Source organism: Xiphophorus maculatus, chromosome 15 (assembly GCF_002775205.1).
Source record: "Xiphophorus maculatus strain JP 163 A chromosome 15, X_maculatus-5.0-male, whole genome shotgun sequence".
In the NCBI taxonomy this organism is placed as follows: domain Eukaryota; kingdom Metazoa; phylum Chordata; class Actinopteri; order Cyprinodontiformes; family Poeciliidae; genus Xiphophorus; species Xiphophorus maculatus.
Window position 1 is genome coordinate 22,106,266 of NC_036457.1, and position 18,770 is coordinate 22,125,035.

The following is an 18,770-nucleotide window of genomic DNA, read 5'->3' on the forward strand; positions in this document are numbered from 1 at the left end:
ATAAAAGGTGAGTGCAAAAGAGGAACCGTTCGTTGGATCCTCCGGGCAGCTTCGAGCCAAGAGATGGACAAAGAACTCTGCAGCTGAAGAAGAGCCGGGGCCACGGAGCCGAAGACTGTCCGGCCATGGGGACCAACCCGTCAGCCCCACAACCTGTGGCTTCAAATCGCACTTCTCTCATCGGCTGGGTTCAGACCCCAAAGACAAAGATGAAGACAAAGGCAAAGACAAAGAAGAAGAACTGGTGCCTTCCTTCCTGCCAGCACCAAGTCCTGTGTGACCTCACCATCCATGCGGAGAGGAGGCTCATCAGACCTACAGAGATTCCTGCCTTCGCTGATCAACATCTTCCTCCTGCTGCAACACCTTCTTCATCATCAGACCTGCGGAGATCCTGGCCTTCATCGATCGGCGTCTTCCTCCTGCTGCAACACCTTCTTCATCATCAGACCTGCGGAGATCCTGGCCTTTATCGATCGGCGTCTTCCTCCTGCTGCAGCACCTTCTTCGTCGTCGTGCCAGGTCTGGGGTTTGAGGCGCCAGGCTCCGTCCGTCTCTCTCAAAGGTTCCTTTTTTAGTTTTCAGTGTCAGCAGTAGGGAAAGATAGACTAGATGATTGATTTTACTTATTTGATTATTTCTGCTACTGAATTAAGCTGTACTGACCCTTGCAAAAATGCCTTACTAATAAAATATTTAGCATAAAGAAAATCTAAAAGATGTTGTGGACATTCAGTTAATGAGTCACCTTAAAGTTCTTTGATGGTTGTAAAATAGCTGTGATGTTTGATTCTGGAGAGGAAGAAGTGGAAAATGTTTTATAGGTTGCTGGTAGCCCAAATTTAAAACAACATCCTTGGGACTCGCCCGAGTCACTAAAACCTACCTGGTTCAATAACAAATGCAAGTTGTAAAATAAGAGAACGAGCGACCGTTAACAGGTGTGCTCTGTGAAACTAGTTGGCTGTAGGCTGCTCAGTCTGGCTAATTCACAGAGGGAAGAAGGGTGAGACACCTGGATGTAGGCCGTTAAAAATCAGGTGAATCGTTTCTCGAAACCAGCTTAAACAGAGTTTACTTCAGTTCTGGACAGGGTAAATCCCGGCAGATTTAGGAAACTCAATTAACCCGTTAGATGGAGAGCTGGTAGCACATCTCCCCTCTCAGAAGAGGAAGTACGAGAGTGAGAGAGTAGAGACAGAAAGGAGGGGGGGGGTGTTGCGCAACAACATCGTCCATATGTTTACTTCAAGTAATGCACTCCAAAACTTGGACTTTATGAAGTTTGCTTACGAAACACCATAATAAACACCATGTTTACACCAAAAAGTAAACATGAGCTAACTGGGAGTGTTGAACTTAGTTGAACACAACTGTATTTTCTGGAACTACAACAAAATCACAAAGTGTTTGGAATCTTTACACCTGAGTTCCTCCACCCAGAGTAAGCTCCGCCCACCTTGTTAAACTTAGCTTTGACCTAACTGATCACCTCAGACAACCAGAGCATTTACGCAACTCACCCAAGCAGAAGCTAAACCCAGACTGTTTGTGTCGCAGAGATTTACAGGGTCGTGAAACCTTGCTGGGCTTAGTTATGCAATCTCTGCCTACATCTCCTTCCATGTGTAGGTGGAAGACCAACTGTGAAAATATCGTCAACTAAAACAATAAAATGTCATATTTGATATTTTTCTGCCATCTAAAGTTTTCATTATTGCCTGATTATGCATTTCATCAAGACCAATCAGTGAACAGAAGTAGGATTTGTGAACAGATGACATCGAGTTTTAGAATTGTAATCTGCCTATGGTTGTAGTTTAGCAATGGCAGTGGAAGAAGTGAACGAAGTCGTTCAGTCCATGTTGGCCACAGTTCCAAATATTGAGCAGTTAAAGTCGGTGCAAGAGGAATGTGTAAGACATTTTATTGCTGCCAAAGATTCCATGGTTCTACTCGACTCTTCTCTCCTTGCAGTGGAGGATGGTTGTTTCCAGCTCACGCAATGGACCTTACCAAGCGCCGCCCACAACCGACCTAGAAAATCCCACGTGGCCTCAAAGTCTCACAAACAAAACCTGGCAACGCGTTGTTTCTATGTAAACATGGCGTCTTCCACTCCGACTGATTCTCTGCAGTGTACTTCTGACTCGATTAGTGCATCATTTCTACCGGATTTTCACAATATATCAGCTACTACAATGGACAGAGGAACTAAGAAGTTCATGTCATCTTTTTTGGATGAGATCAAGGTGTTTGAGCCACGCGATGCCTCCAACATTGTGCACGTCACAGCAAAATGCTTTCACTCAATGAAGAAAACGGCAGATCCACACACCCTCTACATCAATATAGCTGCGGACAAGATCACTGATGCCTATTGGTCTCGCAAGGCTGGGTAAGTCGGGCATTCATCATTTTGTAGGTTACTTTTGAAATCAGTGGGTGATTCCTGTGGTTTGTTGGCAAATGTTTGAGTGTGCCTAGGCCTGATACACTGTACTTGGTGCCAGAGTGGCTAACACAAGTAACAGTTTAGTCCAAAGCCTTTTCTGCTAAAATAAAAATATTTAGTGTATGTCAGATACAGTACACATTGCATATTGATCTGTTTAGCTAACATAAGACTGTGTAGCAGACAGGCTTCAAGATGTAGAAGTTGTATCAGTACCATTATGCTGTACTTAGCTAACGGGAAGCGTGTTTGTGAGAGGGCTATGCACGTAGAATGGGCATCAGCCAATGAAAAGCGGCCCCTGTGGTAAGGTCCATTTTCTCTAAGCTTCACAGAGCAGCTTCCTTCATGATTGAGTTGGTGTATTACATACGTCACAGCCAAACGTTAGCATTCGGGTAAAAATCAGTTCCAGTGATTTAAAACGTCAGCAGTATCCATGGCTCCAGAAAGAAATTTTTTCTCAATAGGAAGGTTTCCCAACCCAGAAACAAACCTGACAATAAATATCTGCTATTATCAGTACTATGTATTTTCCAGTCACATAGTGCTGTTTTATAGCACAATCAAGTATCAAGCTTACCTTCAGCGGTTACAAAAATGGCAACATGGCTCCTCCATTAACATCTTTAACAACATTTTTACCAGCATAGCATTGAGGAGTAGTTGGTATAATGAGCACAGCTGATGTGCAGTTCCGCGAGGTGTTTGCTAATTGCTGCTGGCTAGTCTGAAGGATCTGAGTGGGGGAGTCGCAGAGTTGCGTCCTCTGAGAAGTAGCTCAGTACGTCCAACCAGGCCTTTTGCACAGCTGAATGGCTGACATGGGAGATAACAGGATTTCTTAAACATGCATGAAAGAATGAAAGCAACACTCCAGGTTTATTTTGGATGAGAAAATAACATGATGTAAAGAAAAAAAAAGTATTTTTTTGTTAACTTGCCCTTTAATACCGGCCCAGTTTTACTCATTGGACTGATGTGTTAAAAACTGAGTAGTATCAGCCAGTCCCAATGTTAATGCCAATATTTCATGGATCCCTAAATATCTTTAGGCTGTTCTCATGCTACTGCATTTCTAGTTATGCGGTCTCAATAAAGATTCACCTAGGTGTCTCTGAATTCAAAATCTGTCTATATATAGACTCCAGATAAAAACCATACATCATACAATGAATCGTTATATCATGTCTACTTAAACATTTTGTCTGCTGCTTAACTTTCATATCTTTAGGAAGAACATTACTATGGAAAAAAATTACCAGCCATTCTGCAAAGCCAAAACCCAGAGCAGCCAAACCGAACTCTTTCCACCCTTCCCAACTTAACTCTGCCACATGTGGCTTGCCAGTTGCTGAACCCGACTGTTTGCTAAACGAAGCGTGGAGGCGGTCTGGGAGCCACAAAGACCCTTTTGTTCAGCTGGGAGAGTCTTGGAGATGTTTTGAGAAAGACCAAATTCTGGTGGCCGTGAAATTTGAGAAACAAATGAGTTTAAGCCTGATCTGCTGAGAAAGAAGAGGAAATACGCTACATGAACATTTTAAACCACACATTTTATTAACTAACATCCAAGTGTGGATTATTTTTCTATGTTGAATTCTATCTACAGGATGACGTGCAACAGTTGGTTTACAAAAAATGAACCCGAACTATAAGGGAAGATCTGAATTTTTGGATTTCAAGCTCTATAGAATAGGCATGCAGCATGTAGACCCAGTACCGGTCCAAAACCAGAAGTTGGATCTGAGCAAACAAGCTAACAGCTACTCACAGTAAAGTGACTAGCTGTTAAGTGATGTTTCAAATAGTTTAAAGGGATCCACAATTAGTCGAACATGCCTAAATACTGTATGTTGTAATTTTTCTATTAACTAAAAAATAGATGTTATTGATACGCCAAAACTCATAATTACTTCCAAAAATGTATCTTTTGTTATAATTTTCACCAATGGAGGTTGCCATTTTTTCATTTGCTGGGTTGTGTCCACAACCCAGCAAGTGAAATCTGAATCTACAGCGTGAACACAGGAAGGCTAACTTCAACTAAGTAGTTGTTTATCTTATTGCGTTTGACTGATGTAATTTTAGATAATGCCACACTGTGTCGCTATTGGCTGTAATTAAAACCAAAAAAACACACAAAAAAAACAGTGGGGTGAGTCTGGATCACTTCCCACATGAAAAAAAAAAAGAGCGCACTGGGAGAGAGCCGGCCACAACTTCAGAAGGACCTATTTGTGCATTTCTCTCCGGCGGCAACCCTCGAACCCGTTGGTGGACACCTTCGGTGAGGGATGCTGTCAGGCTGAAGAAGGAGTCCTATCAGGCCTTTTTGGCCTGTGGGACTCCAGAAGCAGCTGATGGGTACCGGCGGGCAAAGCGGCATGCGGCTCGGGTGATCGCTGAGGCAAAAACCCGGGCGTGGTAGAAGTTTGGAGAGGCCATGGAGAAAGACTTTCGCACAGCTTCGAGGTGAATCTGGTCCACCATCCAGCGTCTCAGGAGGGGGATGCAGTACAGCACCAACACTGTTTATAGTGGGGATGGTGTGCTGCTGACCTCGACTCGGGACGTTGTGGGCCGGTGGGCAGAATACTTCAAAGACCTCCTCAATGCCACCAACATGCCTTCCATTGAGGAAGCTGAGCCTGGGGACTCTGGGTTGGGCTCTCCAATCTCTGGGGACGAGTTTGCCGAGGTGGCTAAAAAGCTCCTCGGTGGCAAGGCCCCTGGGGTGGATGAGATCCACCCGGAGTTCCTTAAGGCTCTGGATGTTGCAGGGTTGTGTTGGCTGACGCGACTCTGCAATATCGCATGGACATCGGGGGCAGTTCCCCTCGATTGGCAGACTGGGGTGGTGGTCCCCCTGTTCAAAAATGGGGACCGGAGGGTGTGCTCCAATTACAGGGGGGTCACACTCTTAAGCCTCCCTAGCAAGGTCTATTCAGGGGTCCTGGAGAGGAGGGTCTGTCGGAGAGTCAAACCTCGGATTCCGGAAGAGCAGTGTGGTTTTCGTCCTGGTCGTGGAACACTGGACCAGCTCTACACCCTCGGCAGGGTTCTGGAGGGTGCATAGGAGTTCGCCCAACCAGTCTACATGTGTTTTGTGGACTTGGAGAAGGTGTTCGACTGTGTCCCTCGGGGAGCCCTGTGGGGGGTTCTCCGGGAGTATGGGGTACTGGGCCCTTTGATACGGGCTGTCAGGTCCCTGTATGACCGGTGTCAGAGTCTGGTCCGCATTGCCGGCAGTAAGTCAGGCTCGTTTCCGGTGACAGTTGGACTCCGCCAGGGCTGCCCTTTGTCACCGATTCTGTTCATTACTTTCATGGACAGAATTCCTAGGCGCAGCCAAGGTGTTGAGGGGATCCGTTTTGGTGGCCTTAGGATCGCATCTCTGCTTTTTGCGGATGATGTGGTCCTTTTGGCTTCATCAGGTCATGATCTGCAGCTCTCGCTGGAGTGGTTCGCAGCCGAGTGTGAAGCGGTCGTAATGAGGATCAGTGCCTCCAAATCCGAGGCCGTGGTCTTGAGCCGAAAAAGGGTAGAGTGCCTTCTCCGGGTCCGGGGGGGGGGGGGGGGGGGGGGTCCTGCCCCAAGTGGAGGAGTTCAAGTATCTCCGGATCTTGTTCTTGATCTGATATTGTATCAGCTCAATATTGGTATTGGCCAATACTCAAAGTTGCAATATTGATGTTGTATCAGAAGTGAAAAAGTTGTATCGAGACACCCCTAATTCGAATTCTCCCCCCTTTTTTAACACAAATATAAAAGGTGAATTCAGTGTAACAATCTTATCATTAGCTGATTTTTTATTTATACTTATATTTTAAATCTCATGACTGTCACAAAAGCCACAGGATTGGATGTAGTAATGGACCTGAACCTTAGAGTTGCTTTAGAACCATTATCACTGGAACATTGACCAACATATTTACCAACATATATATACAGGTCAGGTAATCCATAGCAAAAAATATAATCACTGCATTTAAGTAAAAAGTAGACATCAATGAGTGGATTAATAATAAAATTAATCAAGTAGATTAACAGATCTTGTTGATTTCCTTACCAGTTTTTACTTAGTGTTATTTGAAGTAAAATTGTAACCCTGAGAAAAAAGTAGAAATCTCTGTTTCTTCTGTATGATGTAAAGATAAAAAGGAAGCATATTCGCCTTCAGGTTAAACTTGAGATTCAGTTTAACCTGAAAGAGTCCATATCACCTATAATGCGACGGTCATACAGAAGCAAATTTTCCATGAGGTTCATCAATCACACAATGACTCATCAGCTCTCTAAGGCAGAGTCCGGACATTTTTATGTATCCGACACCTTATTCCATAAATCATGACTCATAACTCACCACCATGGTTGTAATATATCCAGTCGTGACTCCGCCCTTTCTTCACCATGACAAACTAGATGAAGCCTTGACCCTTTTATCCCTCTTCCTTCTACCAAAACTGGTTTATAGGAAACAGGTAGGAACAGGTCTTGGTGTTCTACCTACACCTGTGGTATCTGTGTTGGTAGAACACTTTTACTACCTGTTCTACTTACACAGGTAGACCTAAAAACTACCTGAAAACTGAACACCTCCACTGAAGGCAGAGGCTCACTGCAGACACTGAGGAAGCAGTCCACCTCTCTCCAGATGATGAGCATGCAACTAAAACTTGAGATTCAGATATGTATTGATTTGTTAACCTTGACATGGTTTAACGCATTGCATTGCCACTTCAGAGACTTTGTGGGAATTCCAGTTTCTGTTCACAGTCCAAAAATATTTAGTTGACGGTTAGGTCAACTGAATATTCTAAATGGCCATCAAGTATAAGAGTGTGCGTGTGACCACACATGGATGTAACTATGTATGGATATATGGATGGATGGATGTATGGATGTATGGATGGATGTTCCCTCTACAGACCAAAAGAACTGGGACCTAAGATGTGAGATCTATCACTGACATATGCCCCCAAACCTTTGACTTTTTACATTAACATTTAAATTCAAATTGGAATAACAACGAAGATTTCCAACAGCATAAGAGAAAGAGCACAGCTTCAACTGATGAGGACGATGTACCCATAAAACGTGTGGATGACTTAAACACTATGTGAAATCAGTGCCCAATAAAATGAAGGCAAGAGTGCAAAGAACAGACAAAACCAAAAAAGCATCGCACATGAGCTTTAGAAAATATGAGCAAATAAATCAACAAAAAATAAGGAAGGAAATAATCATTCCACAGCTAAACAAGGTAAATATCATTCACGACCTATGACACAGCATGAGTTTGACGACCTGTGTGAACTTGAAACAGAGTGAAATGTCTCAGAGTGCAGTATGCACACACAGAGACACACCTCTACACACACACACACACATCACCTGATTACTTTCATTGGAAGCTCACATAGTATAAAGTGCCTTAATCAAGAATTAGTTAAATTCACTTTTGTACGATGCCTTTTTCCAGAGCCAGAGCTATCTGGAACAGGTTTCCATGTGGTATTTCCCTACATTGGCTGCTGCTATTAAAATTATGTCATTAAGTCATTAAAAATCATGGCGGTGACGGATGGTAGCACAAGAAATATATTTGTAATTCAGTCACGGTACTGGTGCTCATCATCAAACCTCAGAGGAAACATCAGAGTCTTGAGGCGTTGAAGTGACAAGCCCCTTTTACTCGAAAGCAGCTACAACTGTGACATTTTGGGAAATGGTAGTCAGTGACTTTACAGAACACCTATGGTAAAGGTAAAGGTCATTTTATTTATATAGCAACAAGGCAATATAAAGTGCTTTACAGGAATTAAAAGGAAATACAAACAAAATAACAAACCAAAGGAAAGCGCAAAAGAAGAAAAAGAATCTAATGTTGATTTAAAGTATGTAAACTAGATACTCCTATTCAGGGTTGGTAGATAAGTATAAGTAAGTATCCTCTGGTCTAATTCCTTTTCTGATTTAAGAATATGAGTCTAAAAAGTAGTTGCTAAGGTAGTTTTTCTGGATTCCAAGTTCTAATCCCTATTCTGGGTTGCTAAATAAGTGTAAGTAAATAAATATCCTCTGGACGTCTGGGATGCTAGATCCCTGGACTTTCTAAGTTTGCTCTAAATTTGTAAAAGTAATGAGTACTCCACAGTTTCTAAGTAATAATAAAAATGAAATGTTCTTGTTCTGGAAGAATTTTTTCTGGATTCTAAGTTTGTTCTAATTCCTTTGTGTTGTTGCTACAAAAATTTTGTCCGGACCTTGATCCTGACACTCTGCTTGGCTATCTGATTGAGAAACTGTGCCAACTGATGAAATGGAGGAAGATGCACTCAATGCTTAACCGATTTAGTTTGTTTCATATAACTTCAGAGTGCAATTAAGTTGCAGAAATGTACAAACCAATACTCTGGTCATCGGGTGTGTATGTGTGTCGCTACTTTGAGGTGACCTTATGAATGTCCTCAAAATGAAGACGAGTTTCTTAACCAGTTACAACTGATTGTGTCATTGAGGTTAAAGAAATGACTCATGACAGGACCACTACAGTGCACTGTTTAACTGTGCTAAAAGTAACGCTTTTGTAGTGAATGGCATACATAGTAATGAGAAAGTGAATGGATGCCCACAAGCAATACATAATGCACAGAAAGACACAGAAAGAAAACAAAGCCTGTAGGAAGGATAACATTCCTACTGAGCATGAATGCAAGAAATTCTGTCCGTTACTTTCTATGTGTTTTACTGGCTGTCTATTACATGGTTTGCTACCTAATTTAATGTTATCTATCATACTGGTACCCATTATTAAGGACAAAACCGCTAAGGTTATCTCTTTGGACAATTACCTTAGCTAGTAGTCTGTCAAAAGGTTTTTCTAAAAGAATACCAATAAACAGGCTAGAAGAGTTTGTCCTGACCTCTGATAGTCAATTTGGTTTTATTAAAAATGACACGGACTGTCATGATTCATGTTCTGTCCTGTCCATGCTGCGTTTAAAAACACTCATTCAGCTCACCTGTCACGCCTGATTGCTTACCTGTTCCACCTGGTCCCCGCCCTACTTAAACACCTCTCAGCCTCTGCCTCCTTGCCAGATTATCAACAGCCACGAGCCAGTAGAGATCCAGCGTTTCCTTCCAAGCCTCCAGTGTTTCTACAACCCTTTTCTGTCCACGGATTGACCCCCTCTGCCAAGCCCTTCACGGATCCCTTCTGTTCTGGATTTCTGGACCCTGACCCAAGCTTTGCCTCACGACCACTGAATATTGCCTGCCCCTCAAGCTACGTTTGCTCTCTCTGTCCTCCTGTGTATGACCTCTGCCTGATTATCGTCAAAGTCCCTCGGTGTTGCCTCTTGGATCTCCTTGTGGAGATCTTCGTTGCTTCCGCAGTAGCCTGTTCTACCTGGTTACCTGCACCTCCCTGTCGTCAGACCCTTGGTTTTTCAGCTCCACCCGTCCACTGCTCTACAGGTCAGTTAAGCTGAACATTTCTAAGATACCCCTCCTTTATCAGTGCATCACCAGCCTTCTCCCCTCTTTTCTCAGTGCTGTGTTTGACGACCTCATCCTGAGCAGCAACCAGAGTCTGTAAATTTCATTAAACTTGTTTTTTCCTTTGCGAACTCCTGTGTGTGTGGTTGAATTTCCGGGTCCCCACTGAGTGTCCTTACAACGGACATGTGTATTTTTGCGCGAAAGAAAGGAAGAACAGGTTCCGATACATGAGGAGATTCAGTGAGTAGTGTGCTGTAACGGCTATGGTAAGCATTGGACAGCTATATGAACACGACGTTCCAGTGAAAATGCACTTTTTTTCCCCCAGCATTGAAGCTTCAAACTATGGAGGACCAAAACTGACATAAAAAGAATTAAAAGCATATATATATTTAGTTTTTCCTTGTCCTTACACGAGTTTCTGTCAAGAAATACTGATATATATGTTGTTTTTCCTTGTCCTTACACATTTGTTGTCGTCAAGAAATGTATGTTTAGTTTTTCCTTTCCTTTATACATGTGCTGTCATCAAAAAATGTATATTAATTTTACTTTTCCTTAAATGTGTGTTTTTGTCAAGAAATGTAGATATTTTGTTTTGTCTTTTCCTTATACAAGCCCTCCTTCTTTTGTCATTGCCTCCTCTCCTTTTTCTACTTCTCCGTGTGCATCTTTATGTTAATGAGGAGAGCTGCCTTCCAGCTCCTACTATTGGCCAATAGAGCTTTGGAACCAACGTCACTGCGTAAGACATTGTGGGGCGTTTACATCTCGCGCAGTCACTCGGTGCCATCTTTACAGGCCACAGATCAAAACAAACTTTATCCCGGTGTTTTTATTGTGTCACCAACCGCAGTGAAGTTAGTTTCAAGTTGGATATTGGATATTCCAAGTGCCAAAGACTTGACAGGTCTGCTCACTTCAGTACCTTGGCCATCAAACAGAACCTGGATATTCCAATATCCGCAGAGCAAGCGGCATTTAGCTCAGGGTTGATCCGATATATGAACGCTAATTTCAGCCAACCGTTCTCTACCGCTCCCTCCTCAAGCACTTGGAGGTTCACTTAGGGACTGTCAACAAATTTCCGGACCAAACACTCCTGTCAAACAAATGTTAATAAATGCCTTGCCCTGTGACCAACTGATACAAAAAAGTGGTAATTCATGCTTTTAAATGAGACACAGTATCCTCCACTAAAATTTCAAGTCATATTCAATAGTTTCATTAATTTTAATAATTAATATAATTTTTTCTTCAATAGCTTCCATATAGTGTATCCCATTGACTAAAAATCAATGTGAAATTGTTCTACTAAACTGTATAGATGAGGCACACACATTTTTATTCCATTTTAACTAATTTTTTATTTTTGTTACCTATTTTTTTAGTTTAAATTTAGTATTTTTCTTCAACAGCTTCTAAGTCATGTGACCCATTAATGCAAAATCAGTGTGAAATTATTACAAAACAAAATATCTACTTTTCTTGACAGAAACGCATGTAACATAGATAGCTAACATTGCTACTTGATTGTGCTATAAAATGACACTATGTGCTTAAAAGACACATCATTCTGCCCCCTTTAAAGAGATTGTTTCAAAAATACATTTGTTAAAAAAAATAATTTCTCAACCTGGGAATTTTTTGTCCCCCACTGGAAAACATTGAGAATAAAGATGGAATATTTCTCGGTTTTCCTGTGTGAGATTGTGCTGCTGCAATAAAATATTAATTTATGGTACAAATCTATGCCAAGCTATATATTCAGAGTTTATGGTACAGCACATAAAATAGATATAAAGTAAAAAGCTGTCTCTTTAGGTTTAGCTCATCAACTTATAATGTTCCACTATAAACTGGTTTTCAGTGAAGCAACATGTAATGAATATAGATATTCTCCTCATCTTTAGAGTAAGTCTTAATATAGAATAATATACCATATTAACTGTGTAACACTAAGGGACAATAAAGAATTCAATGTTATTAGAAAGTCTAGACTTGACATATCTGCAACAAGTGCTTAAAAAGTCAAATGTTTGACTCCATCATGAGATTCTACTGGAGTTTTCTTAAGGATGGGGATCTTTAAGGCCTCAGTTAAAAAAAGTGGGACTTACAGCAATTTCTCTGCAGGCTGACATAGATATTCCAGTGCCTTCAATTTGCTTCAGTGCATATTCCTTCTCATCCTTCCTGTGGAGAGAAAAACAGAAAGAAGTGGAGGTGTTATTACTATTAGATGGCAGAGCAGCACAATGTTCTCATGTGAAAAAAATCTGACATGAATGTGTTCATATACATTTTAACACTAAGAAATACAAATAAACACCTTATGAAAGAATGGCAGTTATGAGGGAATATTTTCGTAACATGAAGTAAAACTAAAAAAAAGAAAAGAAAAGTTGATTTTACATAATACTGCTCATTTAACTTCAGTGAGTTCTCCTGGGTTCTCTACATGGTGATCTGCTGTAGAATTCAGAACGTTCCACAGCAGAACCACAGCCCTGCAGAAATATGTCCTTGATGCAAAGACAGAAACTCAAACTGCACGCTGGCCTGGCTGCAGCTCTCAGCTGGCACATTTCCCTTTTTTTCCCCATTTACCCTTGAGAATCAGATCTGTGCATGAAAATCAGTTAATAAGTGAAATGTGAGCCTGCAGGGCAGAGCAGAGTCTGCAGGCTAATAGCGATAGCTTCAACTGAGCAACCTCCCTGTGTTTAGGGCCACGGGTTGGAGAGGCAGACTGGAGAAAATCATGGCCAAAGGGAGACACGGCCCTGTTAAAACCTACGCTGAGAGGCGTGATTAAAGCGTAAGCAGCATCCAGAGAGGACTTGACAGAGTGCGGAGCCCGCACAGATCAAACACTTCCTGGTAGTGCTCACATCAAACCCTCTCCAGCCTCATTTGCATCTCAGATGGACGCGGTTTATAAAAGGAGCTCTCAGGCACACTTGGCAGACGCTAACCGAGCAGCGCAGGCACTCGTCACATTTCAGCTTTTGGTCTGTAAACAAAATAGGTGCTTATCGTTTAAGCAAATTCAGATCATGAAGAACTTTATCAGGAACTCTGCAGGGCAAAAACACAGATACCCAGAGGTTCACTAGGAACTAAGGGATTTGTTGTTGTCTGTTGTACTCACCCATACATGGCTAAAAGCTACGAATCATTTTTGCAAGGAAAAATGTAACGACATATATATTGACATATACTTGTCTACAAGTCCAGCACAGCAACTTTTAAGATATGTTTTGAGGTTTTTTCCTTTACAATTAATGTACTGTGATATAATACAGACTGGGTTATTCTTTACTATCGAAGGTAAACCAGACCAAACTGTTTTTGAATTAGTACAATTCTTTTTTCTAAATCCCAGAAAATGTAGTGAAACAATTTTAGAGATTTTTTTTTTTTACTTTCTGCAAATGTGTGGAATTTCAGTCATTTTAAACAATTAATGAGGTTATTTCTGACTAGATTTAAAAAAAAAATCACATTAAACATTATTATTTAAGTCTACTCTTCAAATTTAATTACGGCAATACTAAAACTTGAATTTCTCAGTATGTTTTGCCCGCAAACAAAACAAAAATAACCCATTCTTCTGGGTCCTCAACTTTTTTCTTCAGTGAAAAAAGTTTTTCTTCACTAATCTTCAGTGAATAGAAACAAAATGGGTTTTTTTAAAAACAGTACAGCTTTCACATACATCATGCTTTACTTGTTCATGTGGGCACATTCTTCGAGTCACACTTTCCTAATCCTGTCTAACAGTTCATGAGCACAATTCCAAACTGAATGCACATTGAGGGACAATCCCTCAATTTCTTTTTGCACATTAAACCCTGCTCACACCTTGTCGAGCTCTGCCATCCCTCTGGTGGGATTAACTTGCTAAAGCACTATATTGCTCTGGCTTTAGGCGTGAAGCGCACCGACGTTAAATAAAAAGCATTGAATATCTTCATATTACCTAAGAAGGTGGATTAATTCGTTCCCAGTGTTCCACTCACAGGGGATGGCACCAGGAGTTTTCACTTTAATAATTTTTACAGGTTGGGTCCGGTGAGAACAGGTGATGCTTCCTTTCCCTGGAGCCTCCCCTGCTGCCACTGACAATCCAACCCAGGCTCAGGCTCCATCAGAGGAAACTAACTCCTGATACCACTGGCTAATGCTGACTTTTTTGTCCACTCCTATTTGGCCACAATTCTTGCCTGCTAACAATCCATATTTAAAATGTAGCTAAAGAACAATATAAATTGTGAACGGCTGATTTCATTTGCACGTTACTTGTTAAAATCAATCAAATTTTCCAGAAACTTGCTATTAGTCATTTACAACTGTGTGAGTCTTACAGATGGGACTAAAATACAATACAAATATTCTTGACAATGCTATGCAAGTACATTACATCACACCTAAGATTTCAACATTTTTATGACCATTTATTGTCTATGAATCATGGCAACCCTTAACTACAACAACAAAAAACTGACACAAATACATCATGTATGTGCAAAATTATTTATGAACAAGTAGAGGAAATGCCAAAGTGTAGGCACAAATTAGGAGTAGACTGCAGTTTTCTAACAGATCAGTGATCTTTAAAAAAAAAAACAGAAAAAAAACAGAGCTGCTCATTCTGATATTGGCCAATACCATTTTTTTTGTATGAAAAGTCACAAAATATAACAATAAGGTCACTAAATTGGAAACAGTAGAGTGATTACTGTTAACCATATGACCTGGTGGGTGGGTCTGTCAGTCAGTCAGCCTTCTATCAGGGCAGAACAAAACGGGACAGTGGCTGATTTTCAGACCTTTGCAGATGTAGATAAGATCGGTGGAAAACATCGGTTTCACATCTAAGCATCGGCCAATCATAGATCTCTCAAAATGAAGGAGAGCAATTTATCGACCAGCCAATTTATCATTGAATCTCTACAAAATACACCACAATATGCATTAATACAAACAATGAACACTCTCTTTGCACTACAGCAAAGGCAGTGTTCATATCCACAATCTTCCTTGTTTACATTCTCGGAGGGTTCAGCCAATCAGTGGCAAGGAAAACAAATGGATTGGTGGCTTTGCAAGCACCAGCCAATGATGTGTTGAGAAGCATTGCACCATTTCAACTTCCCATAGCTCCTGTGCCTTTTGAATATTTTACTTGTGCTTTATAAAAAAAATTCTGCAAATACAGAACTGTGAATAGGTGAGTGTCCACTAATCCAAAATATATGGTCATATGAACAGAAAAATGGTTCACCAGGCACAGATTCAACATTCCTCCACCAATATCTCAGTACCAGGAGCTACAACCTACAGAAAGCCTGTAGACTGAGCTGAACTGCAGAGAGCATCAGAGAGGACCAAAGGTTCAAACATCCCTCTGTCTAGCATTTGGCCAAAGGGGCTGGACAATAAATATGCCACCAGTTAGTAATTTAGAGAAAAACAACTATATTTTAGCATGCTCAAATAAAAATGTTTACTAAAGGGAGATTATGCTGCTGCATTTAAAAATATCTATTTTATGGCTTTAAACACATATTTACCAGAGGTGCTAACTAATTTATCTGCATCTGTATGCAACATTAGCAGGAATCTGGGCCCACCAGCGATCCATGGCCATGTGCGTACAGATACTTATAGGTTTTTCCAGGCATTAAGCTAATGGTACGACTCCATTTAATTCTGCCCAGAGTTATAATAACAGTTTAACAAGACTGAACTGATGAGCCAGACACCTGTAAACTGATGAACTGATTATTAAATATTCCTGTGAACTCATAAATAGACCTAATAATAGAAAATCTGGCTCTTTATTCTTTCGGCGTTCTTCTTATTTCGGCCTGATCATCGCCCTGCGGCAGAGTAAATATGGCTCCATTACACCACATGACATTTTTCCATTGCTACAAGGGCTAATCTTTATGGACCCTGGCAAACTGTTTTGATTCGCCTCGCTGATGAGAGCTTTTCTAAAAGCTACACAGCTGTTTCATATCTGTCTACTGTTGACTTTTCTCAATTTCATCGACTCCAAAGTTCACATTCATGTTCATAATCATGTAAGTATATTTTCCAAACACTGTATTTCCTTGAAGGCAAAAAAAAAAAAAAAAAAAATTCTTGCTTTTAGAGCTCTTGTGGTTTGAGTGATATTCTACAACTTAGAAATTCATTCACTCCTGGTCAAAATATTGAGACCTGGACAAATAAAGAGAAAATCATTCTTCCTTCTCCAGTCACATTGCCGGTTCACAGGCCTGAAATAGACCCAGTTTTGATTCATCCCTGAACTGCTTTAAGTTTATTTATGTAGATGGGAGCAAACTGCTTTTTACTTGTACTTATACGTCAGAAGTGGCACTTTGTGGAGTTCAGGCAAGGAGGTCCTCAGTACTTGGTATGTTCTTTGCTTTGGGAATTGAAATCTCAGCGGCGGCTGTCACTAAGCCACTGCTGCAGGTATTTTGCAGTCAGTCAAGGACTACCCATCATCCTGCCTCCTCAAAAGTCAGTCGGGAGCCTTCAATAGCTTCTTTTACTCTTTTACTTTAAGCCTGCAAACTATCCCTCCAAATATGTAGAACATCTATGGCCTATGCAAACATTTGCGTATCATTTTCCTAGTTTTTGAAAAGCAATGATCTATTCTCTGAACTTTCTTTAGTTTAAGAAAAGAAATTGCAATAGTTTGATTTACCAATTTAAAACAAACTTGCTGTTAGTGATAGAAAATGTGTGTGCAATTGGTGAGTATGCAGCATGCACCTCCTACGTCATATTATCACACAGAATTGTCAGAGTATGACAGGGGGAAAGTAGCTGATCTTAACCTTTGTAAATAGCACTTACTGCCTGGTCTGCCATGCTATTTCCGCCTCTATGCTGAAGGGTCAGAGTGATTCACCTCTTGGCTAGCATACAAATGTCAAATAAAAGCCCACAAGGAGGTAGAAACGGGGTTTGGGTAAGTACTGACAGTAATGTAAACATTAACAACAGTTGAGCAGAAATGTAAACATCCCATTTGCTGTGATGCTGGGCTTGTCTTCTGCTTCACACGGATTGTCAAAAATAAAAGGAGCCCCTAATAGCCTAGTGTGTCTGTAAACAAAGTTCGGTATTGCTCACTGTTAAAGCTGGGGCCACCGCAACCCCGCCAAGTGTCGCAAGCAGCCCCCTACGGAGCGCCGCAGCACACCGAGCTACCTACGCCGCCACGCTTTCTAAGAGACAACCAGCAGCCGTGGTTTCAATGCTGCTGTTTGGGGTGTTGGGAGAGAAGTTGAGGAGGAGGAAAGAGAGGAAGTATGCGCGTGTGTGTATACGTGAGTGTGAGTGCGCGTGAGTGTAGAGGGGGACCGTTGGTGAGTGAATGCGTGCGTTACATGAAAACAAAAACACAGACACACACACACACACACACACGCAGAAGGATATCGCTTCGGGGAGGTTCAAATCTAACGCTGCGTTCAACACACAAGCGGTACTCGCGGTCCCAAAATGCATCCTGCAATGGGCTGAATCTCAGAACAAACAATACCGATCACGGTTATCTTACCCGTCTTTGCGCTTAGCTTTATAAACGTGCCCGTAGGTGCCTCGACCCACTTTGCAACCTTCATATTCGAACAGATCTTCTACTCTCTCCCTCTCGGCTGCCAGCTTTGTTTTGAAGTCGTAATCCATTTTAACCCATAAATACGTCTTAAATTACAATAAAATAAAATATTAATTATTACATGCATTAATTAAATAATCTGGTCGTTTTATTCCCCCACCATTTCCTTGTTTGGGATTTTGGTCTGCTCCGCTTAATGTTCACTGGCTCGTTGACGTTTCTAATTGGGGCGCGTGGGTTTCTGGGAAAAGCAGTCCTTCTGGGCAGTCGCCACCGCTCGCAAACTATCAAACTGAAGACGCAAAAAACTACAACCCGCCTTACTCGCTGCGGTTTAGTGCACTTTGCGTACCCCTGAGCGCTGTTCAAAAATGCAGCTCGGACATTTGAGTTCATGGATAGCTTCAGTTTTTTAAATAACCAAATATGGGGTTATATATATATATATATATATATATATATATATATATATATATATATATATATATATATATATTTGGGGATATCATATTTTGGTTATTTGTACGTAATTTCCAGTAAGTTTCATAGCATCCAATCGATGCCTTACATAAGCCGCAGCCAAATGTTATTGACTGGGTAAAATGTACAAATAGCCAGCAATCATTTCTCAATAGCTGAGGACCCTCTTTGCATAGAACTGTGGGCCGCCTTTTACCACAGCAGAAAGTGTCGATGTCTCAATAATGTTCCATGTTTCCCTGAACATCAGGAACAGCTTGACAGTACTACTCATGCTGTTCACAAGTCAGTTTATTGTCTGCTGAGGCATGGCATCCCACTCTTCTTGAAACGTGGCCTTCAGAGTTAGAGTTGTTTCTCTGGGTTTCATATGGGACTAAGGTCTGGAGAAATTGCAGGTCACTCCGTACGAGGAACCCCAGTCTCCAGTGGCCATGATGATTTGGAGCATTTTCAGCCATGAATGTGAAATGAGGCCTGTGTTGTTCATGCAGTGACACAATGACTGGATACACAAAGTTATTCAGGAAGTCCAGGCTTATCATTGTACCATTCTCAAACTGTAGGGCAGAATATGTAGCAGTGTACCTGCTTACACTGCAACAGTGGTGGTGTCTGGTAACAACAGCAGCTGTTGCATAGCGTTCACTTTGACATCTCCAGCATTTTCAT

The 18,770-nt window shown here is 41.3% G+C and overlaps 1 protein-coding gene across 2 annotated transcripts in view; it reads right to left on the reverse strand.

Annotated features, from left to right (window-relative positions):
• Nucleotides 1-17,835, reverse strand: part of cdk19 (cyclin dependent kinase 19) — a 62,876-nt gene extending 45,041 nt beyond the window's left edge. For both annotated transcript variants that reach the window (XR_002754018.1, XM_005806018.2), the window contains exons 1-2: nucleotides 17,559-17,835; nucleotides 12,085-12,160 (exon numbers count right to left, since the gene is read on the reverse strand). Coding sequence is in view for 1 of the 2 variants with exons in the window: in XM_005806018.2 (XP_005806075.1) it covers nucleotides 12,085-12,160; nucleotides 17,559-17,686 (204 nt within the window). In the remaining variant the exon portion in view is untranslated. The remainder of the gene's footprint in view (nucleotides 1-12,084; nucleotides 12,161-17,558) is intronic.
• Between the last annotated feature and the right edge of the window lie 935 nt (nucleotides 17,836-18,770).